This window comes from Papilio machaon, chromosome 3 (genome assembly GCF_912999745.1).
Source record: "Papilio machaon chromosome 3, ilPapMach1.1, whole genome shotgun sequence".
Classification (NCBI taxonomy): domain Eukaryota; kingdom Metazoa; phylum Arthropoda; class Insecta; order Lepidoptera; family Papilionidae; genus Papilio; species Papilio machaon.
In genome coordinates this window covers 3,653,923-3,681,040 of record NC_059988.1, presented here as the reverse complement: position 1 = coordinate 3,681,040, position 27,118 = coordinate 3,653,923, and the positions used below count along the sequence as shown (strand labels likewise).

At 32.4% G+C, this 27,118-nt stretch overlaps 4 protein-coding genes and 1 long non-coding RNA gene across 20 annotated transcripts in view; 3 read left to right on the top strand and 2 right to left on the bottom strand.

Annotated features, from left to right (window-relative positions):
- The first annotated feature begins 690 nt into the window (after positions 1–690).
- LOC106712363 (prenylated Rab acceptor protein 1) lies at positions 691–2,702 on the top strand. 2 transcript variants are annotated; one of them, XM_014504883.2, is made up of 6 exons: positions 691–945; positions 1,263–1,365; positions 1,560–1,663; positions 1,745–1,829; positions 1,921–2,029; positions 2,217–2,702. In XM_014504883.2, exons 1-6 carry the CDS (start codon positions 875–877, stop codon positions 2,312–2,314), a joined length of 570 nt encoding a protein of 189 aa, XP_014360369.2. In that variant the 5' UTR covers positions 691–874; the 3' UTR covers positions 2,315–2,702. The 2 variants fall into 2 exon arrangements, with proteins under 2 accessions (XP_014360369.2, XP_014360368.2); XM_014504882.2 differs by having other exon boundaries at positions 691–966; positions 2,217–2,700.
- Positions 2,703–3,886: 1,184 nt separating this feature from the next.
- Positions 3,887–5,860, bottom strand: LOC106712331 (transcription factor E2F7). Its single transcript, XM_014504845.2, has 3 exons — positions 5,403–5,860; positions 4,965–5,298; positions 3,887–4,870 (listed from the first exon to the last, which is right to left on the bottom strand). The coding sequence occupies exons 1-3, from the start codon at positions 5,585–5,587 to the stop codon at positions 4,400–4,402; spliced, it is 990 nt and encodes a 329-aa protein (XP_014360331.1). The 5' UTR covers positions 5,588–5,860; the 3' UTR covers positions 3,887–4,399.
- A 239-nt stretch (positions 5,861–6,099) lies between these two features.
- On the top strand, positions 6,100–7,030 carry LOC106712351. The gene is made up of 3 exons (XR_001357071.2): positions 6,100–6,265; positions 6,377–6,576; positions 6,871–7,030. It is a non-coding gene; the product is annotated as an uncharacterized LOC106712351 (long non-coding RNA).
- A 566-nt stretch (positions 7,031–7,596) lies between these two features.
- On the top strand, positions 7,597–7,980 carry LOC123723546 (RNA guanine-N7 methyltransferase activating subunit). Its single transcript, XM_045686589.1, has one exon. It carries the CDS (start codon positions 7,597–7,599, stop codon positions 7,978–7,980), a length of 384 nt encoding a protein of 127 aa, XP_045542545.1.
- A 436-nt stretch (positions 7,981–8,416) lies between these two features.
- The window catches only part of LOC106712390 (TLD domain-containing protein 2), an 83,160-nt gene continuing 64,458 nt past the window's right edge, over positions 8,417–27,118 (bottom strand). For 10 of the 15 annotated variants that reach the window (XM_045686414.1, XM_045686413.1, XM_045686417.1 and 7 more), the window contains 8 exons: positions 26,914–27,052; positions 26,240–26,296; positions 25,711–25,803; positions 14,034–14,152; positions 12,795–12,954; positions 11,196–11,376; positions 10,470–10,575; positions 8,417–9,939 (listed from right to left, as the gene is read on the bottom strand). In XM_045686414.1, coding sequence (XP_045542370.1) covers positions 9,804–9,939; positions 10,470–10,575; positions 11,196–11,376; positions 12,795–12,954; positions 14,034–14,152; positions 25,711–25,803; positions 26,240–26,296; positions 26,914–27,052 — 991 coding nt within the window. In that variant the 3' untranslated portion in view covers positions 8,417–9,803. Of the gene's footprint in view, positions 9,940–10,469; positions 10,576–11,195; positions 11,377–12,794; positions 12,955–14,033; positions 14,153–15,381; positions 15,919–18,120; positions 18,593–25,710; positions 25,804–26,239; positions 26,297–26,913; positions 27,053–27,118 lie in introns of those variants that run through there. The other 5 variants (XM_045686418.1, XM_014504921.2, XM_045686412.1 and 2 more) reach the window with 3 other exon arrangements.

Genomic DNA, 27,118 nt, shown 5'->3' with positions numbered 1-27,118 from the left:
AAAGAGGTTTTTTAGGCAAAACAATGTAATCGATACATCCCGTTATGTTTTTTGTTTGGGGGTCGTAATTTATTTCGTAGAAATAAAATTGTTTCATACTTTTTCATAGTAACAGGTATGTTCACATTCACGATTTTTATAATAATCACATTAAAAAAATGGTAAGATTTACATTACACACAACACAGAATACAAATTTTCGTATTCTAGACCTAGACATTTAAAATTTTCAAACCTTAAGCTAACCTATCCGGTGTTTTTTTCTTTTATGATGTTTCAAACCTAACCGAACCTAAGCAGTTTTTTACGGTGTTTTATCAATTCGCTTTTGTAAAGTAATACCCTAGGACCGAGTATATAACTATTCTTTATCTGAGGTATTACCCAATTACTGTAAGAGCCAAAACCATCAAATTTCTTTCTTTTTATTTTTTGTCTGTTAAAACCTTGGATTTTAATTTAAAGTTTGACTTCTATAATTGGTTTTGAATAATTAAATAAAAATAAAAAGAAACAATTTTATTTGTGTCATAATTCAAAAGTAATAATCATGAAATTTTAAATTCTAAGTCCTATTCGAAGAACCTTCAAAAATCGAAAAGATTCATAACCGATTTTAGTTGACCCATCCCTAATGAATTGTCAAACTAATCATCGTAAAATCAAACAGACAACCACAAACGCCACAAACTTAGGACAAACTATAAACAAAAACCAAAACCAAAAAAGTCAAAATTGTAAATATTTTGTTCAATCGTTTTGACACGTAGCTTGTTTCCAAGTTTGCAATGTTTGAAGTTAAAAATAGAGTGAAATAGTTCCTCTTGCAATTTGTTTATAATCGTAATTTCGTCGTGTTAACGTAACTAAAAATATGGCTGAGAACGTTAATATAGATCTTTCGGGAGAAATTAATGCCACTACTGAAAAGAAAGGTTTACAAAAGTATGTGAATGAAGTAGAATTGTAAGTTGTACTAACAATATTAATTATTTTCGAAGCATGTAATGTATTTAGAGTTAATGTATGTCGGTCTAGAATAGTGTAATAGTTCATATAACTATTCCAAAGAACGATTTATATTTTTTAAAATTCACATCTTATCCTACTAATATTATAAATGCGAATGTTTAGATGGATGGATGAAAGAATGTTTGTCAGAATGTATCTCCAGAAAGGCTGCATGGCTGGATGGATCTCTCTTATATTTAGCATAGATGTAGAAAACACTTCTTCTATCCGAGTATATCTTATTACTACAGACTACTGCAACATGTCCGAAGTGGTGCTGCTCCGGCCCTGGTGCTAGGTCTTCTGTCTAGTAGACGACCATGGACACAATTTATTGCCACTGAAAATTTTAAGGTAAACAATGTATAAAAATTATTATTTTTTTATGTTTTATCAAAATATTAACAATTTTTCTTTATGTCTATTGTTACTTAAAAATAGTGTGTGATTAGTTAATATTTATAGTAATATGTCCATATTTGCAAAGTTGCTTGTAATTTATTTACCCCATAATAAGCAATATGACTTTTAAAGAGTTCTTTTTTCAGACTCCTGCTTCAATCCCTCGGCTTACAAGACGTTTTTACAGAAATATTGAATATTTCCAAGCCAATTATTTGGTGGTATTCCTCGGACTATTTGCATATTGCCTGTTAGTATATTATAGAGAGTATATTTATATGTTAAGGTTTTTTTTTATAGATTTGTTTTAATTATTATCAATAAATTATAGGATTACTTCACCACTGCTTCTGATTGCAATGGTTGCCAGCTTTTTTGGATATAGAAAATTAACATCTGGCCCAAACACATGGAAGGTATGTTGTATAATTTAAAATTTTAGTTGCTTGTTACATTGTAAAGTCAATAAAATTACATCTTTTTGATTGGAACATATTGAACATACAGATTGGAAATTGGGAATTAACGAAAACTCAGCAATATGCTGTGTACGCTGCTGCATCAATGGCCTTGTGTTGGCTCGCCGGGGCTGGAGCTGTTCTGTTTTGGGTCTTAGGTGAGTTTTAATATAACAATCTACAACTGAAGTATGGAGTATATTTATTAGGCTAGTACATTCGATTCAGATACAGTAGGATAATCATGGAATAGAGAATACGGAAGTTTCCAGTAGTTTGTGACGCCTTTCTTCTACAAGGACCAATAACTTCTAATTGCGAAAATGTTTAAAAATAAATTTCCAGGAGCTACAGTCACCGTAGTGGCTCTACACGCAAGTTTCTTCGATGCGGAGAGCCTTCCCCCTACAGATGAGCAGTTCCCGATGATTGAGCAAGTTTGACAGGACCACTTGCCACTGTTTTTGCCACCACCTGGTCGCATAATACCACTCAATCAACCATTGTTGAGTTGAATCTATTAGTGCAATTTTTTATTAATTTATTTTATGTCATATATGCACAAGCTTTGTAAACAGCTTGTAGTTATAAATATGAGAAAATCTTTTTTTTTTTTTAAATTAACTAGTTTTGGAACAGTCCTGCCTTAGAGGTTTTGGATTAAAAAGGAAACTGCTCCACCAAGGTCAATAAATAAACTTTACTTGTAAGTATAATAGAATTGTAGTTATTATGAAAATAAGTAAATTATTGAATTATATAATGCTATATGTTATATAATTTTAGAATAGAGTAATTATTATCCATGAATATATGTCTAATATTTGATTATACATAGCTTCCTAGGTTTTATCGTTATATATATTTCTCTTATATATATATATATATATTTACCATATATGTATTTATATATACATATATATATATATATAATATAATACTTAAAAGTTAACATGTGTTTAAAAAAAATGAAAAGCATGCAAAACTACAGGTAAAACTAAAGCCATAAATATATTCTGGTAAATTTAAGTTTACTTGTTATGTAGTATTTGAAACTATTTGTAGTCAATATGGATAAATGTTTTAATAATTTTATATTGTAAAAAATTATTGAATAAAATCTAATTCAATTATACCTGTTTTTGTTGATTTCCAAAACTTCTGATTAGAATTCAAGTAGGATGTTTAACAGATTAGTTTTATAATTTTTTGATCTGCCACCACAGGTTTCTAAATTTTAGACATAATCAAAACAATAACATTAAATATTAATGTATTTATTTAAGTGTAACTTATATAAAATAGAAAATATTATTCAACTTTACATAATATTCTTTATAAATTTACGTACAAAAAGGACATAAATTGCATTCATCTCCGGCACTTTAAATAAAAAATATATAATATATTTCATAGAATTAATACATAGTCCAAGGTTAAATTGTCAAAACATTCGTATTTTTTAAAATACTTTAAAAAAAACTTGGTTTACTAATCAGTCCCAGTGTCATATTTGTAATTTTTTTGTCGTGAAATTGTTCTAATTTTTATAAATCTTTTATTTCTAAAATTCAGTCTAAGAACAAACCAAAGCAATTTTTTTTTAATAAATTTGATTTAACTGTCATGCTGCAAAATATTAACCAAATTTTAAATATTAAGTAAATATCTATACAATAGTATTTCAATCATAAATAATGATGTATTTCCATAATATTTAATATTAAAAATATAATGCTATGTCTGGGACTCACATAAAATATTCTGTTTTAAATTAAAATCTTAATATTTTCAACAGTTATAAAGCAATATGATGCTTTAAAATAATTTTTTTATATTTTTACAGCACATCCCTGGAAGACTAAACATGTATACAATTATTTGTTATTTAAACTGAGACACAGCTTTACATATCTGGATGGTTACCTTCTTATTGATGGTTTCTGAGACCAAAATGACTGTATAAAACAAACAGCACAATATGTTTTATACACGGATTATAGTCTCAGAAACCAATAATTAGTGGTTTATCATTGTTTTAAAATACACAGATTATGTCATTAAATTGAGATAAAAATGTTGCTACTTTATAGAATTAAAAAAATTAATCACTTTAGAACATTAGTATCCGAAAATAGCCGTTTTTGATTGGAATTTCTAGGTATGTGATATTCTTAACTAACCCTGAGTCTGCCTAAAATTAATTTTCAGTCACGTTCACTGTCAACATTCAGTGAATATTCTTAACATATGCTGGCAAAATAAGGCACAGCAAGATAACATATATAAAGGCACATGTTTCAATATTGAAGAACACCATTTGTAAGGAACTAAAGTAATGAAAAAGTCAATATCTTCTGTCAACAGGAATCCTTACATATGTTGGATCTAAAGCACAAAGATACATTGTCTCAGCATATATCAATTTTAGTATCTTTACATATATCATCTCAATTACCATACAATATTTACTATGGCCATTTTAAAATAAAATTTACGTAAGATTAGTATAAAGCATAAAATCACAACTAAACTCCTTTATTAATTCTACTCAACTCCATATCAGCTACAAGTAAGATCTCATCCCACTTGTGTGATGGTGTATGTGGAGGTGTGGTTACACCCAGTTTGCTTTCACTACTTGGAGTGGTGAATTCCAACTTTCGTTTCGACCTTCCCGCATACACATGGCAAGGAGTTAATTTCTGATGTGTATCTAGAGCTGTGAGGGGTGTTATTGGTGATGGTGTTTTGATTGTATCATCAAGTCTATTAACCTTATACCTTCCAACATATTTGAATACTGGCTTCTTTAGTATTAAATTACCGGAAACTTTTTCAATGAGACCAATTGATATAAATACATTAGCAATATCGTAGAGCCTTCGCACTTTAGACTTGTGTTGACGGTCCAGCTGCTCTGGCGAGAGATCAGATTTATTTTTATTTGAAGTATCTATTAGTACCTTCACAGCCATCTCTAAATTTATTAGAGTATTCTGTAAAGAAAATATATTATTTGTTAATTATACTAATTCTTACTAAAATTAGGTGAATAAAATAATGAAGCTCTTTAAAAATATTCACACTTACTGGTGGTTCTACTAAAAATAACATTAAGAATCTTTTGGCCAGTATTCCCAGTGTTTTGTGTTTAGGTGGTGGAGGCTTGGGAGCTCTTCCTCTCAAAGCCTCAGATAAGCGTAAATTTTCCCCTTGTTTCTTAAGAATTTTTAAAAAGGAACTAAGTCCAGACTCCCCATGCCACAAATATGTATTTTTCTTCTCATGGACTGCATACTTCATTGCCTCTAAAATATTTATTATGTCATACATTCTGCGTTTTTCAACTCCTAACCTGGCCGCAGTGCTGTCTAATTGAATTTTCATTGTTCCATTACATTGAAGAGGGAATAGGTTAAGAAATCTACAAAGATAAGAGATACAATTAGAAATTAATAATAAGGGCAGTTACAATGGAATTAAGTAATTCTAAAACGATTTTTTTCAGCTCATGATATGTAATCTTACTTGTCGCATAATATTTGCAAGGATTTTTCTTTTCGTTGTACTGCACTGGGTGGCGGCGTGGGGTACTGTAGTGCAACGTTGGTTAACAATTTGAGGTTAGCAGTAGGAGACACATAACTGGCGTTCGTAACTTCTGTAAGTGCGCATCGCTTCGGAGTTAAAGTTATGTATTCATTTTCATACATTCTGCAGACATTATGCAAAAATCTAGTGACTTAAATATTCGCGTACTTTTTGACAGATCCAACACAAATCTCGTAGGTTAACATTTAAAATAATAATAAGGGACGTAAAATGTCAAATTACTATTTCAATTACTTTAAACATGTTGATTTAACTATAATAATCAATAATAAAGATTAACTTAACAACTTAACATCGATAAACAACTTTGACAACAAGAAAACGCGCGCGAACCGGCACGAGTAAACTTTAGTCTATGATTGTAGAATAGGCTGTCCGCCGGACAGTGTCCGTGTCCGGTACGGTACTGGAACAATGTACTAGCATAAAATACCAGGCCATAAAATCTCCAAAAAAATATAACTTAGCATTTTGTTTAACTTAACCCATTTATCAGGCAAAAGAACTTTTGACTGATTTATATAAGAGGTACGCATGTTTATTACATTTTCACCATCACTAATTCAGCTGACATTAAGGTGCAATTAATTTGTCTATGGATTAGAAAGAAAAAGTCAAAAGATTTCGCGTTGGGAGTGGGAAATTGAGATAAAACTAAATATATTTACGTTAACATATTATACCTAGTTATATTGTAATGATTTTCATTTTGTTTGTTCTTGGAAGTTTATACTTTCCCTGTGTTACAAGATCAGAATACTCTAATCATACATTTAAAAGTAAGTAAGGTAAAACTTTACAATAGCGAATCATGAATATGTGTTTCTGATTTCATTTAGAAACTTGAACGAAATATTTCTTTAATTGTCATAACATTATATTTTTTACAGATACAATTGTTTGTCGTTCTTGTGGTAATAATATTACTAGTACCGAAGCAATAACATCTAAGCGTAGTTCAGAATCTAGTCATTCATTTGAGGATTCTGTTTTTAATAGAGATAATGTTTTAATTCAGCTATTGTCAAAAGATAACTTTGAATTCCACGTCATAACCACTTTAAAAGCTACGTGTGAAGATTTCGGAGAGGTAAATATAAAAATGTTTTTTCTTCCACCTTATCTTTTGCTCCACTTAGGAAATTTAATAATCCTTTCCTGAAACATATATATATTTTATTTCATAAAGTTATTAATAAATTAAAATGTTAATATAAATGATATGAAATAAATGAAATGTAAAAATAAATAATTAATGAATATTCAAATAAACTAAAGCTGCTTAGTTATTGGTATATATTTAATGATGTAACTTTAGGGTTGTAGTGGTTGAGATTTGAAAGTAGGATAAGTTAATCAATATCACCATCCAATTTAATTTTAGTGGCAAGAAGAGGAGTTGTGGTATCCTGGATATCAGTGGAAGCCTTGTATTTGCCCCGAGTGTGGTACATTTGTTGGTTGGGTCTTTAAGAGCTCTGATATAGTATTATTCAAACCGAGAACATTCTATGTTCTTATTATGTCCAGCCTAATAAGTGATACTTGTAAATATTGATAATTTTCTTATTAGGGTGTTGGATGCTGTCATGAACCAATTGTGTTGTTTTTGGGAAAATATCAATTTATTGTTAACATCAGCTAAGCTTATTTGTGTTTGTCTTGAGCAGTGATTATTAAACTTATTTCTTTTACCGCCCCCTTTGAAAATCAATTATTTTTCAGCGCCCCCCATTTGTTATTCACTCCTAAAACTTAAAAATCACAATTTCATTAATTAATTTCAATGCCTCCCATTTTTTTTTGGCCCCTTAACGCCCCTCTCTAGGTTTCAAACGCCCCCAAGGGCGTTACCGCCCACTTTCAAAAAAACTGGTCTTGAGTATAATTTAAGGAGCATTTCATCATTATATTTGACAATGCTTAAATACTTGTGAATTATTTAGGTTTTTAAATATTTGTGTACAGCTGTGTTTTTAAGTCTTTATGTATTTTAGGATGTTTGTATTGTTCTCTGTAGGGGAATATGAACATTTAATTCAACATGTCTAATATTCTACATTTTTTTTTCAGTTATTGATTCTTTAATAGTCTACCCCAAAATATAGTCATGGCTAATGATCTTTCTGTTGAAGACAAAGATTTTTTAGCACAATGCGAAGAGGAATTTAAAGACCGTTTTACAGAGTTAGATGAAGATTATATGAAAGTATTTAATGCGGAACAGTCAAAACCTCCAATAATGGAGAATTGGAGACCAGCACAAAACCGACGATTTAATAATAGACGATTTCATCCATATGACAGTTCTAATAGGAATAGAAACAATCATGATCGTGGTTACCAGGACAGAGGTAGGAATGATTATTCTAGAGGGTATCAAGATAGAAGCTATGAGGACAGGGGTTATGAAGATAGAAGATATGGACGAGGATACTCCAATTCTGATAATAGGAATAGAGATCATTATCAACCGAGAAGAGGCAGGTTTTAAGTAGCCTCGTACTTATTAAGTTATATGAATGAATTTCAACCATTCAACCAACCAACCAACTGAATGTAAATTTGAAATCTTTGCACGGGTATTACAACAGTGAAAACACACCATTAAATGACGACTGCTGCATTTATTGTTTGTTTTTTAATAAGTAACGGGACTGATGTTAAATAATAAAACATTTTCTCAAAAGAATATATTCTCAGTTATTATGGCTTGATTTATATTTTAACAACTTATAAGTTACACAATAGAATCACCAGTAAATTAATACAGCTACAGAATCTTAAATCAAAATTTTAACAGAATAAATAATTATATATATCTTTCATTGCTACTCAACAATATTTTTTTTAACAATAATTATGCCGATATTTTTTTTTATATATCGTAAACCTAATTTTTGATACTAATACATTTTTAATGAAACAACAACATTTATAAGTAATAATTTGCATGGACTGAAGTTCGCGTTTAATACGGTTAATGAAATTTATATAGTAACAGCATAGTTAATTGCACAGTTCATTTTTACTACCATCAACTTTGAAAACTAAATATGTAGCAACATTCCACAATCACATAGATTTAAAAGCAACCGTGAAGATGAATTTTGTATCTCAGAGCATTGACAAATCACGGCTGTTAAATTAAAATTGAGTGTTGCACAGCGCAATATGAATCTACATATATTTAAACACACAAGTAATACCTTCAAGTTCTACTTCGAACCGTTGCTTAAATTCATTGTATATTCGATGATCATTCTACATCCTCCAGCACCAAGCTACAAGCGGCCGCTGAACTGCGGCCATCTTACACAGCTAAATAAATAATTTCGACCAGAAAGTCTGAGTAAAATGCTAAGTGATACAACTAAGCACAATGGCGGTTACATTCATTAAGCTCTAACACTATGTATAATCATTTACTATAATTATATCGGCTACTATTTCTGTACGAAGAAACGTTACATCAAAATATTTATATAAATTTATTCTCCTCACGATGTAAAATCAAAATTACTCCGGTAACTAATGTTAAATCGTTATAACGCTTTCTATATAGCAAAATGCAACCATATTGTAATCAAATCACAGTGAAAATAACATAAATTATGCTCACACTAACATAACACAAGAAACTCACAACGACAACTAAATATAATTATATATTTCTTGTTATAGCGTCATCGGTTACGACATATTTAATATGTAAATTGAATCTACGTCTCTAGAAATTCATAGTCCGCCATTCCTCAGACAGGACGTGGCAATGCAATCTATGCTTTCTAAAAACGATCGATCTCTTAGTAAATCTCTACACTACATTATACAATGATATCAATTGTTACAAATATGTTCTTAGTATTCTTAACAACGCACAATATAAATCGTATGAATTGACACATAGTTAGTTGGGAACGTCGCGTGCATGCGGCGTGTGGGCACGTGGGCGCGTGGGCGCGTGGGCGCTGGGCGCTCGGGGGCGTGGCCGAGGGCGTGGCCTGCGCCCACAACTAACATACGAACGACAATTGACTAGGAATAATGCACTTGCTCCGGGTCGCGCCCGCTCCGAACGCGCCTACATTCGGAGAGAATCAAAACATTGGTCGAGTTTCAGTACGTTTGACTAGAAAAGCGCGTGGTCTCGATGTCGCGTCGCCGACGAGATGCCGATACTGTATTGTAGGACTCGTCGGTGCTAAAGTTCGATATGATCGACTTGTAAAAGTGTCGAGTCTCGGTAGCAAATGTTCATAAGATAGTGTAAAGCTAGTATCTCGAAGCGAGCGCGGGCGGGGGGAGACGCGGCGCTCAGATGAAGGTCCAGCACTCCATGATCTTGACGATGAAGTCCTCGCGCGTGGTGAGCGGCTCGTTGCCGTATGTGGTGCAGCGCTGGGTGCGGCCCAGGTACAGGTCGCCGTCCAGCCAGATGCCGAACTTGCCGCTGCACAACACAACACATATTAGCTATAACTTACTATTCATACTACACTACATTGTACTGGCTTTGAAAGAAAGATAAATAGGCGAAAGAGAGAAAAAGTCCATTACAATTTTTTTTAATTAATTCACTTAACATTTATGACTTGTTCAAACATACGAATATTAATTATAATAATTATTAATAGGACAACTACAATTTAAAGCGAAAGTTGAACAAAAAGTTAACATTTTATAACCGTGTTAAGCTATTTGATATGAAAATTTTCATTGATTCTTGGTATTATGTGAATATATTTTACATAAAAGAACCAGTTTTATAAGTCGCCTTGAATCAGGATGTCACCAGGTAAAAGGCTCATTACTATTGATGACTTAACTGACAAATACTATATCTATGAACAACTTTTGCAACCTGAGTATATAAGAAAATAAATAAAAAATCTTAAGCACTCTTTCGTTACAATAAACATTTTAGCTTTGCTATGTTTGTCATCAAAGTTGGAAAGGTGTAATGCAGGGTAGGATACTCACTCTCCTGCCCCGATGGAGATGTTGTCGTTGCTGCCGCGGATGAAGTACATGTTGTCTCCCGTCCAGCCCCAGTACTTGAACTTGGTCTTCGCGGGAGCCACTTGATCTGCAACAAATATTCAAAAAAAACATTGTCAAATAAAATTAGAAATTTGAAATGGTTATTGTTTGCACCGCACAAAAAACTGTTATACTAATTTGGTTGAACTTTGGGATAGACATAGTTTGACAAATGGTAAAAAAGGACGGTTTATTGAGCAATCAATTAATAAGAAAGGGTAAAATATATATATGTCATTTAACTTTTCAATACAAATCTCTTAAAGATCCGTTGAGCCTGTCCGGTAATACCTTCAAACAAACATCCATCCATCCATCTAAACATTCTCATTTATAATATTAGTAAGATAGATAAAAGAATCCTTGAATAATTCAATACTACTTGAAGTAATTCTACACAACCGAAGAACGGGAACTAGATATTTAATATTATTAGAGCCGAGGTAATTGTGTGGTTGAGTACATGCCTCAAGTTTCACATAGTTCTCATAGGGCATTGTAGTTATATTTAACTTTGAAGATATAGAGTATAATTTGTACACATTGTTTGAGAAAATGTCAACCTACATTTATTGAGGAACTTTTAACATTTGGAGCAAGTATATTCTTTTATATAGGACAGAATATTTACGTCCTGATTTTTACTCCTTTCTCTTTTTAACTTACCTTCCTTCTCATCCTTTTTAACTTCATCCTTTGGATCCTTGTCCTTGACTTCTTCAGGTGCGGGATGCGAGTGCCGCCTTGTCTCCTCGCGCACGCGCTGGAACGAGAACAGCAGAGACTCGCCCGTGCCGTAGAAATGCTCGGAGGGCCGCAGAGCACATGACGTTAGCGCACCGAATACCTAAAATAAAATAACGATTTTCAGAAAACCACACTTTACATCAGATGGGATCGTGGTTAAGCTCTACTTTATTGTAAAAAAAAATTAGAGACCTTATTTTTCGCTAGCGTTCTACAATGGGTACATGCAACAATATTTATAACCACGTAATAGCCCTTATCGCGTATGAGACTGTAGTTTGGTTAATCTTATAAAGGTCGGCGAGGCACCAAGTAGTTAAAGTAACTGTCTACCTATTTTTAGCAACTCGTATTTAAGGTAAGGCATGATGTACCAGGATAAAATTGTCATAACTTTAAAGTCGATTAACAAATAAGATGTCAATACGAATATTTTAAAAGACTATTGTGAAACTGAAAAACGAGTTGTATAACCTACTTGTTGATAATGAAGCCATAAAATGATTTATGTACAACAACTCGCCGATAAACAACTATCGCGTTTAACATCGTATTTTCTCTTCGACGCCTTTCAAAAATCCTTGACTGTCGATGTGCTCAAAATACTAAAGTCGAATGTTTCTTGAATATTAAATAATTTAATTATGTATATAGAAAACAACTGTGTTCTACAAAAAAAAAAAAAAAAAACGAAAACGTAGCAAATTCCAATACATGTCATCAACAGTTTTTACTACATCATGTTGAATTATTTATTGTAGAGTCGAGTTTCATTAAAAACAATTACGAGTCTAGGCGCCTAAGTATTTTATTTATTTGTTTTGTAAGTCGCTTATGATTTATTACGTATAGTGTATTATTTATAAGCTGGAATAATTACCTACAGGTTATTGCAAAGAAAACTTTATAAATATTAGCTATAGCTTCGAAAATTTTAATATCTATACCACTTTTTATACAATAATCATTGAGTTAAAAAAAATGTTATGAGATGCTGCAAAACAAATCTTCAAAAAGAGATCTTTGTTATATGGTTTTATTAACGTTCGTTCAATTCATTGAATCATCTATCTAGATAAAGACAAAGAAAATATTTTGTTTTTAAGTGGAATAAAAAGTTCAAGACCTGTTAAAATACAAACTTATTCTATTTACTGTATCATTAAAAATGTATAAAGACTTCGATTCAGTTATAAACCAAATGACATTTAATAAAACCCGATATGTTTTATTTGTTTATACTTTATCGTTATTAAATACTTGGTTATTGAAGTGTTTATTTATTGATATCAACTATAATAGAATATTAATATTGGACTCAAAACAAATTTATATATAGTTTAACACCTTCAAGAGAAACAGTAAACAATTGTGACTGTAATTGTGAAAATTTGATATTTTACGGAACGAAAGTGTTTAACCCACCGGGAGGGATGTTACCCGATGGGGTAAAATAAAATTGAAAGTACACAAGTTCAAGAACTAATTCAAGAACAATAACTAAAACAGTATACTCACGTTATTGTCTGTGTCCTGAATGACGAGCAGCACGGGGCTATCGACGCGCTGCATCTTGCGGTACATGGAAGCAAGCGAGAAGCCGTGCTGGCTGGTGCTGAACGCCAGCGACCACATGTATCCCTGTGCGCGCGCCGGCAGCACACTGCACAACTTCTCCCTACACAAATCACATTAATCGTAAACAAATTCTGCTCACAATTGTACTTAAGTTAACTCCACATTTGTACAAACTCTTATATTACAAGTTAGTACCCTTATTTTTCCCACATTTTTTAAAAAGGAAAGGATGAGTAGGGGAAATGGATTTGACAGAGGACGGGGACGTACAGAAAAAATATCCACTTTCGGTTCGTCTTCCTCCGTGGATTGAAGGTATATAGGTCGTTTTGCTATTTTCACGAATTTAGGTGGCAGCTTGTTCGTTTGCCACCTTATGGTATAAAAAATAAAATAAGTCCTCTTTAGTGAATGGATTTAGGTTCTATTTTGTGGTTAACACTTAACTCTGATTGCTGAAACTTGTCAAATGTCCTGATTTTTAAAACAACTAAACATAAAAATTAAATAGACAACAAAAAGTCTAATGTTTTATTAATCTATGCTAATGTAATATAATTTGTAAATTTCCATATTCAGAGCTGCGTGTCTTTACGTACCTACTGTTCTTTTCATAATATAATACTTAGACAAAGGTTATAAGCGTAAAATAACATGTTTATGTTATTTAGTGAGTAGTGCGTACATTCCAACCATTCATTATATACATCATTCACACATTAAAAAACTAAATAAATAAAGGCACAGTGCAATTCTGCCAGTATTCATAGTATTCAAATTACCTAATTTATAGCGATTTTTTATTATATAACTTATAAATCAATGTAAATTAAAAGATTAATTTATAAATAATAGATTACTAATCTGTGTCAGGGACATAACAAAACTGGTTGTGTTGTTTATAGAATGGAGTAAACCCCACCGTAAGTTCATTCGGATTTATATCAATTTAATCTTAGGGTTAAATATTTTTTAAACAAAATTTTTGATACAGTTTGAAATCGTCCTTAGAACTTATTTTTGCTATGATAAATAAAATTACCGACAACGTATTTTTATGGGACTTAATTTTCCAGTAAATCAATAAAAAAAATTGAAACATGTCAAAAATGACAGATCTAATCAAAAGAAACATATATAAATTCAGTAGTTTTACAAATAAATTATTGTTGTATTTACCTGTGCTCCATGGTAAATATCTCTGAGACTCCGATGAGATCTGGTGGCGAGAACTCCATGTCGACGGAGGCGCCCGACGAGTACAGCGCGCGGCGCAGTTCATCGCTCATCGACAACACCTACGCAGACATATAACATTTTTTTTCTTTTCTAACGCAAAACAACGAGAAAACGGCCAGCACTAACATAAATTAACATGTTTTTAGCGATTCTGTTAAAGGAAAAAGCTTCAACAAATTGAGCTGACGCATGAGTGACGACGGGAATTTAAATATTTTTTATTGTTAGTAACTGTTGAGTTTTCATCACTGAAACGTCTGTACAATCTATATTGTTATATTTGTTATATCCAAATAAAAGAAAGGGATGGTAATATATTTTTGTACAAGCGTTTTTGCTTCAGAAACCCTCACCAAAATGACAGTATTTAACTTTTCACAGCTAGACGAAATTTGATTTTTCTAAGAAATTCTTAAGAATGACTATAATGTTACAAGATAGAAATGAAAGCGTCTGATAAATCATGTAGATAATTTCAAGTTTCCAAACATATCTAGCGTTAAAAGTATTACAAGTTCATGAAGAATTTGTTAAACTTAATCTTACTTGTTAATGCAATATCATGCTTAGACAAAACTTAATGAATATGAGGTCGAATTTGAATCATGAAAAGCATCACTATACTTAATGGTGAGTTTAAAGGACATGGTTTTGAGAGCTTAGCGCGATTTTGTGACAAGCGCCATCGTATCGTCATCGACAAAATTTGTATTAAATTTAGGGCGCTGTACATCAACAAAACCTCATACAGTTTGATATAATTAACGATGATGATACGAAGACGATTGTCACAAATATTCGTGATAGGTCCACAGAACTATGTGATGAAATATGGAATCGAAAAGATGCAACGAGATGATTGCATTCCCGGACACTACAGTTCACATTTAACATCCGCTGCTATGCGTGCTGTGTGCACTAAAACTAATAACCATTGTGAAACTATTATTAGCATACACTTACAGGAAGAATAAAATGAGTTTAATTTGACCCTTAATCATAGTTTTAAGATTATTGAATGTGTTTATGAATTCCTGGTAGTTCACATAGAAACATAGACATAAATATCTTAAAATATAATTTGTTTAAGTCTGCTAACGGAAAGTAATGGCTAACAGTGGCCACTTAACTAACATATAGCAATTGCTCATTACACAGACAATACTGTTAGTGTTCCCACTGCAATGACGTTAACAGGCCAGAAGTCATTCCATCGTTAAAATCAAGTAAATTAGGAAACGTTTCCATCAATTGGTGGCTCATTAATTCTTAAATTATTATCCCTCACCTCGTGTATAGAATGTATGGTTGCTCTCCTACAAATAGAATGTATGGTTCCGCGTCTTCGCACCACTGCTGCGTTGAATATAAACATTTCTGCCTTTCGTATTTTCACCATGATTCGCGCTGCCAGTTTGCGGATGTAGCGCAACATTTTGTTTCAATAAGTCTCACTACACGTTTCTCGATGTTACGATAGTTTTCGTTTAGATTTCGAGCAGTTTATTATCAAACTAATAAATGCAGTGACAGCCTAAGGCTGAATTCCGATAAGGGCCATTTCTACAAAGTTTTTATGTGGAACTATTTCCAGAAAATTTTGTGTCCGAACTGACAGAGTGCGTCATTTGTCATGGAATCCACGAAGTTGACTGATTCTTGTTCGGTCAGTTGGTTTTATGTGAACTTGCCATTATCTCGGTATCGCTTATCGTAATGCAATTACCAACATATAGAGCCATTCCAGGATTAAGGTGAGGATTATTTAAAATTTATGAGCCAAGTGGGTAATAAATATCTTGATAATATAAAAACTTACGAACGCGACGTAGAACTATGTAAAGTGGAAAAGTCTCATTTTTATGTACACTTATAATAAAAGAGATTTTTTGCATCACCAAGTTTTTATAGCTAGTTTCCTAATATCGAGTGGAAATCTTGCGGTGGCAGTATTAACCCTTTACTACAACGCCAAAGGAAATTGTAGACGACAACGCAATTCTGTTCTACACAGATCCATGACACTATCAAACTAAAATTAATAGGTTTCTATTATTACTCCTAATAAAGGAATACCTGAAGTTATAGAAAGTAAATAATAAGCACGCAAAAGAAACATTTGTTGCTGTATAATGGGACATAAAACGATTAGTTCTTTTGTTTAACCGTGCACTGATAACACCCACGTTCCCAGCCCCAACGACAATAACCAGCACGTATTAACAAAGCATCGATAGCTTATCTAACTTATCTACAAGTTTTTAATCAACACTCCTTACCGATGAATCCCTTTCATTTGTTCAGTGAACTTTATCTCAATTGTTTTGTCCACCAGAAAACAATTACGTACAATAATACTGAGACCCAGTGGGAAAAAGTGAAACTGCAGTAGCCGTATTATAATGTATGATTATTTTATATGCCAAGTATATTTTCAGACAGTATTAAACGCCACAACAACCCAATCTCGTTTTTTTATTAGTTAAATACAATATAAAAAAGTTTGATTTTTTACTTAATATTATGGTAAGTTTTTTTAAGAAACACATCGTATTTATGAAAAAGGTAGTTAAAGTTGTAAGTAAAGTGTGTTAATCAATAAATGGTAAAATGGTACATCAATCAAATGCTTAAATGATTAAGATTTAAGGAAAGATTCAGAAATAAAAATTTCCATCACCTTAACTAATAAATTTGATTTATGCAATATTTAATTAAACAACATAACATATAGCATACCCACACACTGCTTAACATAAACGTGATTGGATTAAATAGATGTTTAAGCATAATCAGCCACGTGGCGTGGACGTAATGCAAATGTGCAGAATTTCAATTCCAAATTTATAATCAACGAAATAATTCTCATACAATTGTTTTCATAAAAAATAATAGAATTAAAGACTTTACTGATAAAGTATTAAAAATTGACAAAAATATCCTGGCTTCTTCAAATAATGATTCATTAATTTTTGTCCTTGAATTGTATTCTGTCAATTTTAAAACGTGATTTAACTTGTAGAAATAAGTATAAAATTACAATGAGAAAGTCGAATATCCGACCACCGGTTGCACGGTTCGAATTGTATACGTAACTGTTAATAAACATGATTGGAAGCTATTAAAACATTGTAGGCAAGTTTTTAAACAAAGCACGGTTGAAAAAAAAAACGAAGAAAAACTGTTTCCATGAAATGAAATATTTCAAATCAAATCCATATGTGTGAGATCACATCATACAAGAATATTTTATCAATTTCCTGAACCGTCTGATGTATTTATTGAATTGACAGCATTATGAGTGCAGCCGGCACCCTAATTACAATAATTACAGGGTTACACTTCAGAAAAATATCGAGGGTCAATCGCCTTACTATTTATAGACTGTGTTCCGTGGTCCACTTTCATGCGTACTTTGTCGCGCTGTCTATTGAACGGATGGATGATCAAGACATTTTTTTTAAATATTTGAATTTAACTATTCTTTTCGATCGTTAATTTAAAAATATAATCGACTTAAGAACGATAATATTTGTGTTACGGTAGAGCGGACTTCTGCTACACAATTCATTATAGCAATGAACTTTGTTATAAAAACTCTTGCTTTATTAAATTATAATAAAAACACATGTATTCACACGATGTCTCTGGAACAGATATAATAAGATAACCCTTTAAATATTTAGATATGTAAATATCATTGGAAATAACAAACAGATAACGACAATGCGCAGGATCTTGCATTTCAAATTTGAACGCAGCGTTGTTGTTGCTAATCTTTTGATGGAGTTTGCTATAATTAGTACTCTTCAAGGCCATACATTGTATGTGTGATATATTGCATATCAGTATCAAGTCCAATAATTCAAGTTATTATTACTGGGCTTAACAGACATTTATCACGGCCACGTGGACTAAAAAAAAATTGGGAGCAGCAATTAAAACGTATAAATTACCGTTCATTGAGCGATGACGTCACGATTAAAACATTAAAAAGCAGCACCGTGACTACAGAAAGCGACCTCACCTTATCATTGTCGAAAGTTGAAGACCTCTCGGGGGAGGGAGGGCTGAGTCGCACCATTTCTATCCATTTCATAGTCTGCATTTGTACGACAGGTTTTGGCACATTTAACGATACAAACACGTGCGCGAGATAACGCCGCTCATAGAAATCACACACGCGAGACCGTTCGCGTTTGCCAATATATAGTTTTTTTTCTTAATTATTAATAGACGCTTATGCTGTTACGTGTATCCGACACGGCTTAGCAGCGAAGACTGCGACGAGCGTTTGCTTATAAACAAGAGTCGTTTGTATACGTAGGCGACGGCGAGCTGCAGTCCGGTTTATTAATACAGCCGAAATGCATTAATCGCGGAAACGTGCGTCGTGATCCGGCGGCTGAGCACTCTATTGTAGGTTTTTGGAAAAAAGCAATGCGCAGACGCTAGTACACCTCGCCAACGTTGCTACGCTACTGGAGGTGAAAGAAACGTACGAAGGAATGCTTCAGCCCCACCACATCACACCAGTCATTCTTGCGACAAAAACTCCCAACTTGTTATTATAGATCACTTTGTATATTCACCATTATACCTGACCATGCGGATTATGAATTTATTAAAATTATTGTAAAAAAACCGTTTTTTTGTAGCAATACATACCTATAATATTATTAATAATTTTTTAAGTATAGTTAGTGTATCTGGCTAAATGATTTTTAAAATGATTGAAAAAAAAAGAGTCGACGGCATTGAAATTAAGCAGCTACGTGCAAGCACGCACGAAGGCGACGTTACGTATCCGGTATAGAGGTGCACATTAGTAACGAAACTACAAAAAACATTGTAATATTTTCAAAAAAGTGTATATCAAATCAGTCTATTATGACGTAACTCTATTGAGATAGTTTTACAATTGAAATTCCCTATGCCGTCAACAAGCTTACTTCTTTTCCACCGTCGTCCCAAGCACATCTTTAACCACATAGTTCATCTTGTAGGAAGAGATATGGAGAGCACATTCCACATAGAGTCCAGAAGATACGGAAAAAACTATAGATCAAGAAAATTGACATAAAAATTTCCGTATATTATGAAATCGATAGATTATTTCATTCAATATGAATTACGTGAAACTTTAATGACAACTATTATGAAGTAATGATTTCAACACGTATTACGTCACTGCATGATAAATCTGTAGTAATTATTAAGTAATTATTACCAGAAAAAAAATAAACTATCTCAGGTTATAAGGACCATTAATAACCTGAGATTGGAATATGTTAGTATCAACAACCACCATTCAGAAAAAGGTACAAGAAATGCCGTCAAAAAGAAAACTGCTTAAAAACCTGATAAATACAAAAAAGAAAAAAGACAACAAAGAGCATACCTGTTAAAAAAGATCGAACGTAAAATGAGTTTACTTTATTCCGATGTTACGTTTGTGGACAGGCGATCTGTGGCATCAGAAGCAAGTGTGATACTGGTGCACATATACGTCGACATAGGTATGTATCTGGTGTTAAAAGCAATTAGGAATATTACCATGCGGCTAAACGAGATGATTACGAAGCGTTGCCGTTATATTTTAATTGAAATGCCTCACTGACGAACACACGACGGTTGTTTGGAGGTCCAAATTACTAAGTCATATATGAAAAGTACAAATATTAAATTTTAGCATTGAAATTTATTATTTACTCAGATGTCGAAACAATTCTGGTAAACAAAAAGTAATGTGATTGAATGTGAATGGTTATAAAGGTAGAGGAAGACCAAAGAAAGTATGAATGGATTGTATAAAAGAAGGGGATGAATTCAGATACATGACTGCTGATAAAGATGTATGTAGGAGCAGTATATACTGTGCCGACCCTCCATAGGGATAAGGACAGGTTAATGATGAGATGTCGATTCTCAAACCTAATGCACTCTATATACTGAATAGTCGAAATATATCACTATTTAAATTCATTATTCATAACATAAGAAAAAATATATTTTCAAGCTAAGTAACTTGAACAATAATTAAATATAACCTTTTTTATTTAATTGTCACTTATAAGTGGCAATTATGTTCCCTATGTTATAACATAATGTTTGTTTTAAAAGCCTACTTTATTAAAAACACTAGCTTTTTCCCGCGACTCCGTCCGCGCAGAATAAAAAAAAAAAAGAAAACGGGGTAAAAATTATCCTATGTCCTATTCCTGGTTCTAAGCTACCTGCCCACCAATTTTCAGTCAAATCGATTCAGCCGTTCTTGAGTTATAAATGGTGTAACTAACACAACTTTCTTTTATATATATAGATATAAAGATATAGATTACTTAAGAAACCAACAGAAAAAAAACAAAATTTATGACATTCAAAATACTGGATCAAAACAAGTTCAGTCTCCATAAAATGTAAAAGTATTTAAGAGACCAAAAAGCCCGTTACCCGATCACACTAGTTTCAATAAGATTAATTCAGTACGAGATGTATTCACTTGTAACCGGATCCTGTTTAATTAATCTATGCATTTGAATAAAGCAATATAAGCACTTGAAACGCGACGTTGCGTCGAGGTAATGTCTAGAGTTACCACTAGGTCACAGGTCATTGCAGCTAAACATCTATCTTCATATAATGCGGAGGAGTTTGTTTATCACGTTAATCTCAGGTGCTAGCAAACCGATCTAGAATTTTCGTTTTAATAACCTACCCAATTATTACGGAAGGTTAAGTTTATTAAATAAATCTTCGGAGCCGAGCAGAATGATAACGACATCGAGTAAGCGTGTGGCTTTGATGGTAAGGAATAAACTAAAAAAATATCTTACTAATATTATAAATGCGAATGTTTAGATGGATGTATGTTTGTTACTAGTTATCTCTAGAACGGCTGCATTGATCTCGATGAAATTTGGTATATACGTAGAACACAGTCTGGAGGAACACATATGCTACTAATTAAGTTTTTTTTAAGTTAAGTTAAGGACGTAGTCGCAGCCGACGTCTAGTTTGAAATAAATAAAACAACTTGGTTTCTAAAATTAAACATCACAATTGAAATCAATTCACAAATGAATTATTCTAGAACAATGTAAATACAAAATCACAAAAACAAATATGGTAGTTCTCGCGATTCTAGTAAAATCTAAAACAAGGTTGTTGTACCCATGAATCTAGACGGTAATTGCAGACAATAATATTATGCCGTTTCACATTAATTGCAGAAGCATTATGCTTTTTTTAGATGTTGTTAAAAATACGAGTGTTTTTACATAGAATCTTTATTTTTATCCTCGATTATTTACGTTAACGATTTACATTGTGTAGAGATAAAAGCTTTTATCAATGTATTTTGGCAATATCATCTAATTTGACTTACAGTTCCAGGTCTGTTTTAAAAATACCCATCACTGATTTCATTAATAACCATTTCAGAAAACTATCATTATCAGTTGCATCGACATCCCCGTTATAAATTTATAAGATACTAGCTGTCGCCCGTGACTCCATCCACGAGGAATTAAAAAAAAAACATAATAAGTAGCCTATGTGTTCTTCCAGACTATGATCTACATATATGCCAAATTTCATCAAGATCCATTGAGCCGTTCTGGGGATACCTTCAAACAAACATCCATCCATCCATCTAAACATTCGCATTTATAATATTAGTAAGATAAAATTAAGAAGAGAAAAACAACGCTTCAATTTCAGTGTCAAGAACAACAACAAGTAGAGTGGTAATAATTAATTGTGTACAATTGCATTTATCTAAGAGGTCAAGTCGTGCTGGAATTGATGTTTTGAATGAAGTGATGTCACATATGTACATTCATACACCTCTGCGTTAATATATGCGCATCATTAGTTTATTAGTTTAAAGTCAGTTCTAAAACATTTTACCTAGTAGTTTTTCATCATTGCAACTTGACGGAATTGAACCTAGCTACAATACTTAGGATACTTGCAACGGCAAATATTCACTTCGATTTCTTTTACAAGCTTTTGTAGATATTTCAAACTGATCTTGTCTTAGAATTTACTACTCGTACAGAAAGAATTTATGGTTCTGCTTATCTCACTAGAATAGTTCTGACTTAGCAAAATGCCATCCCATATGTAAAGATCATCGAAGATTCTATATTTTGGGATCGTAGATGGCACGGTATAAAATGTATCATACAAATTGCATGTCATATGTGGGGAGAATACAGGATATTATGAAAAAGCGATGAGTCTTATCCACAAAGAGCTGACGTTAATAAGTCCTGATTAGGTAATTGCAGGCATCTATTTGCTCCATTCTGTTAGTGCATTGCACAATAGCTCACACAACTGTATCACTGGGAAGGCATCAGTTAACTTCAAGTAAAATGCAAACTGAATTCTGACAAGTAGATTATACACTAATTATGTATAATGTTTCAACAAAATGTATGTTATTTGTCTTCTATTTCGGAACTTGGCACATTATATTATTTTGTTTTGCCAAATTATGATGTAATACTTCAATCCTACGATATAATTTAGGTGATCTTCCGTTGATCAAAAAATAAATAAGTGTATTAAACCGGTTTCGGCTTTAAACGTCGTTATGTTACAAGGCGAATAGATGGAGTAACGACTGTGGATTTTTTCCTATTAGAAACCAATAAAACCTCTGTAGTTTATTTAATATGTCATAAATCTGCTTTCGAGTATAATTTGCCAATGCTGTAATATGAGACATTACTAATTAAATTGCGCAGCAAAGCAAAAATTTATATTCAGGTAACATGTTTCTGTAATATTTAACCAAGTTAAAATTTCCTCTTTAATATGAAAGCATTATTCACAAACAAATAATTTAATCGTGGTAATCTTCTATTGGATATAAGATCGGAGTCTCAAGTATTAATTAGTTAAATTTTCATACATCTAACTAATATAAATGCGAATGTTTAGATAGATGGATGTTTGTTTGAAGGTATCTCCATAACGGCTCAACGGATTTTGATGAAATTTGGAGCACATGTAGAACATAGTCTGGAAGAACACATATGCTTCTTTTAAAGTTTTATTTAGAGCGATATTAAGAGTAAATATCAGTGAGCAGATAGTGGATTCAATGCAGCGTGAATGTGACTAAAATAAAAAAGGCTACTTGTATGAAGGTTGCAAGATATTTGTTTGTTTACCCGCAGTCGAGTACTAAACCTGTTTTATTTATACGTCATTTGATTATGAACACTGCACAAAAATGTTTAAAGTCATTCACATCGAGTTTAACGTTTTTCCTTATTTACAATTTGTTGTAATAGTATTAGTATAACAATCAATGTATATAAAAATGCTAAATAATTTAGAGTTTGAATGTAATATAAAATTGTCTAGAGATCATGTCTACATATATATTGTCCATTTACCTACTGTTATTTATAAACATTTTGATAGTCCTTGATAAACATAGTTATTTTCTTTGTATATACATAATAATAAAATTGATGTCTGTTTGTGTCGAAAAAAAACCACATTTCTTACACATGATGTATTTACGTAGCTGATAATGCAAAACCAATTTTTAAAATATTTTGTCTGTGTTTGCAGCATTTGTTCTGGGTAATCTCCGGTTATGTCGGAAAGGTAACTAATGCACGCGGGCATATTATAGGTAACTTTTTTCTGTGTCCATGAATTCGCGGACGATCGCTTGTTTGAAATCAAAATGTCATACATAGGTAAAACTTGGGGGCATCCTTAGTGCCATGCTAACGACTTTCAAAACAAATTCATTAATACATACGTCATACTTGATGTCCTTTTAGAATCTAATGAACTGACCAATATGTTTGTATTATAAATTAAATATTAGCCTGTTTATATTCTGATGTAAACGTGTCAATACCATAAGAGATATGGTTAGGAACGGACTACCTAATTAGGTGTTGCAAACATAATAAACGCGAGTTGACATAGACAACGATTTATAATCGTGATTTCTTTGGTTAGTAGGAAAACATGCTACCCGAGTACCTTACGGTACATTTAAAATCAAGGATTAACAACTTTATCAATTTCATCAGGTAAATGTAGTGAAAATTGTAGTAATTTACACACAATCGATTATTCCACGGCCAGGTCGTAAGACGCTTCATAGGAAAAACTTGGTGATAATTCAGTTTTTATGTAAACAAATTATTGTCAATCATCTCTTATATTATTATTTTATATTTTAGATACTTTTAAAGTCGTTATGATCACTATATTGTATTCATTTGTCACTTAACTCTACCTATCTATTTCAAGTTAACAGATGCCTCTTTATTAGAGATATCAAAATTGTTTTACTACCGTATAATGTTCCGGTTGGGTTGTTCTTAACAAGCATATAAGGTAGTTATTGTGAAACATTCTAACAGGAGATGCGACAAGGTAACTGCAGTGTTCCGACAAACACTATTGTTCCTCATCCATTGTGTACTCGACCTCATTTAACACCGTAACATAGATTTAACACAAAGCATTCACGCCTAATCAAATACTTTTATTTAAAACCTTTTTAAGAGTCAATTATTTAAAATGTTATCATTTTTTTAACCATTATGAAGATCAAAAAGTGGTTAGCAACTTGGTATATTAATTATTCAAGCCACTAATAATGAATCATAAAAAAAACAATCATGACAATATAAGTGTTTTTTAAATATTACGATAAGGAAAATGTATTTAGTCATAAGGGTAGCATAACACATTTAAAACACAAAAGATGGTAGAGGTATCTGAGGAGCATAACTATCCTGATATGTCACAGAATCCATATAAATATTAGCAGATGAACTAGGTTACTCAATCATTGTAAAAAAATAATCATCGTATAAGTCTCTCCTCTACATAAAAGTTCAAAAGCCTCCGTAGGCCTTTCATGTGGTAAATTTCCTCAGTGTTGTCTACACTACTATTTTTACAAAAAAAATAATAATTGGATTTCAATTTGTTTAAGATAAATATAATAGTAAAATATGTTTATTTTACTTTCAATTTTTATACACGACATTTTCCTGACTTTAGGATTTTACATAATACTGGTAAACATTTACGTCAAGCACAATGATGACATTTTAAAATTCATCTTAGGATTAAACGGCAAAATTTTATGAAAAGGTCAATCTAGAGGTAACATGTCTATGGTGAATAGTATTATTTTTTATTTATGTATTATCTTTTTATAGAGCAATATTTTAAAAACCAATCTACGGTATCAGGGTATCTTATCGTGCATTTAATTTACATAACTATTTAGCGTTCAATAAAACGCCTCTACCAAGATCCGATGCTGCATTTTACATAAGGATAAACATTGACAATGACACTACAAAATATTGAGCGACTAATAGAAAACATTCAATAGGATATGAAATGAAAAAAACAGTGCACATTTCATTTCACTAGAGTGCGGTACGCGCTAAATTGAACGATCAAACGGCAAACAGATTCGGATAAAATTATACTTCAATATATATTATATTTATTAAATAAGTAATAAAATACATAAGTTATTGTTTTTAGATGTATCCGAATCATATTTGTCGTAAGTACGTACGCGTGCACGCAAATGCGTGACGCACAGTACCTCCGGGCGCGGCTCCTCGCCGAGCGAGTCACCCAACGCCTCCGCCTGGCTCTTCATTATCGAATATATTTTCACGTAGGGCGCCTTCAGCAGCTATGCGCAATCCCATCATCAATTAGTATATCAAAGTTCATACTATATAGTGTCGATTGTAGAGTATAAAATGTTTATTTTCAATATCAACGTAAAAAAAAACATGAGCGATAAAATGTTTGTTTGCTATCAACGTAATAAAACTTTATAAGTAATTATTGTTGGTTTAATTTGTTTGTAACGAAAACGTTGTATGTTACAAATATAAAAAGAAATATCGTGCTTTTCTTTGTCCAACTAAAATGTCAAAAAATATAAAATATGGTAACATTGATGTATCTGTCAAAGAGTGAAAGAAATAGTAAACTGTGACGTAGTATGACGTTTCATGTGTACTGTAATGTGGTACATTCAAGATGCGCTGTCGACACGGTGTTAGATAAAGCATTATTAATTAGAAAAACTGTGTTTAAAGTTATATGAAGAAACGACTCACCTCCCACGATTCCCTAGTAATGTCCGACACATCACCGGAGCTGCCGGTACGTTCTCCCTGCGGGTAAAAATAACTACTTGAAAACGCAGTACTGTTTAAATTAAAACATAATTTAAAATATCTCAGTACCGTAGATTTATCTTGAGTGATGGTGACGTGATAATTATCTTTGAAGAGACAGCGACCGTCAACAATGGGCTCGCGTTGATTTGTAAACAATTACATAACTACCAACTAATTGAGACATTTTTCATTTTATTATTAATTTTAATCTTTTGAACTTAACTTGTTTATTTTTATAGTTCCTTTGTCTATTTCAAATCAGTGGAAATATTTTTTATATTCTTAATATTTACTTAGTTTTACCGACATTCTTCCCTTTACCAATAATTAGTCAATGGCGCTCAAAAGGGACAGAATTATTAATATACACAAAAAGTATTAATAATCATATCAATATTATAAATGCGAATGTTTAGATGGATGGATGGATGGATAGATGAATGTTTGTTTGGAGGTATCTCCAGGACGACTGTAAGGATCTCGAAGAAATTTAGCATAGAGTGAGAGCGTAATCTAGAAGAATACATAGGCTACTCATTTTACGCGACTATACGCGATTTATACGCGGGCGAGAGCTAGTCTAGATACAATTGAAGAAGTATGAAGCGTACCTTAACTCCAGGCTTGGTATCCTCGTCATCCCACTCGGTATCGCTGTCGATGAGCTCGTAGCCCTGCGCAGTGACGTCACCCAGCGGCCCGTAGCGGCTCGGCACCCAGTGTGTCAGGAACTTGTACAGATCGTCCACCCTGATTTGTAACATGCATCTTTATTATATACGTACAGAGAAACAGAGAGAGAGAGAGAGAAACATC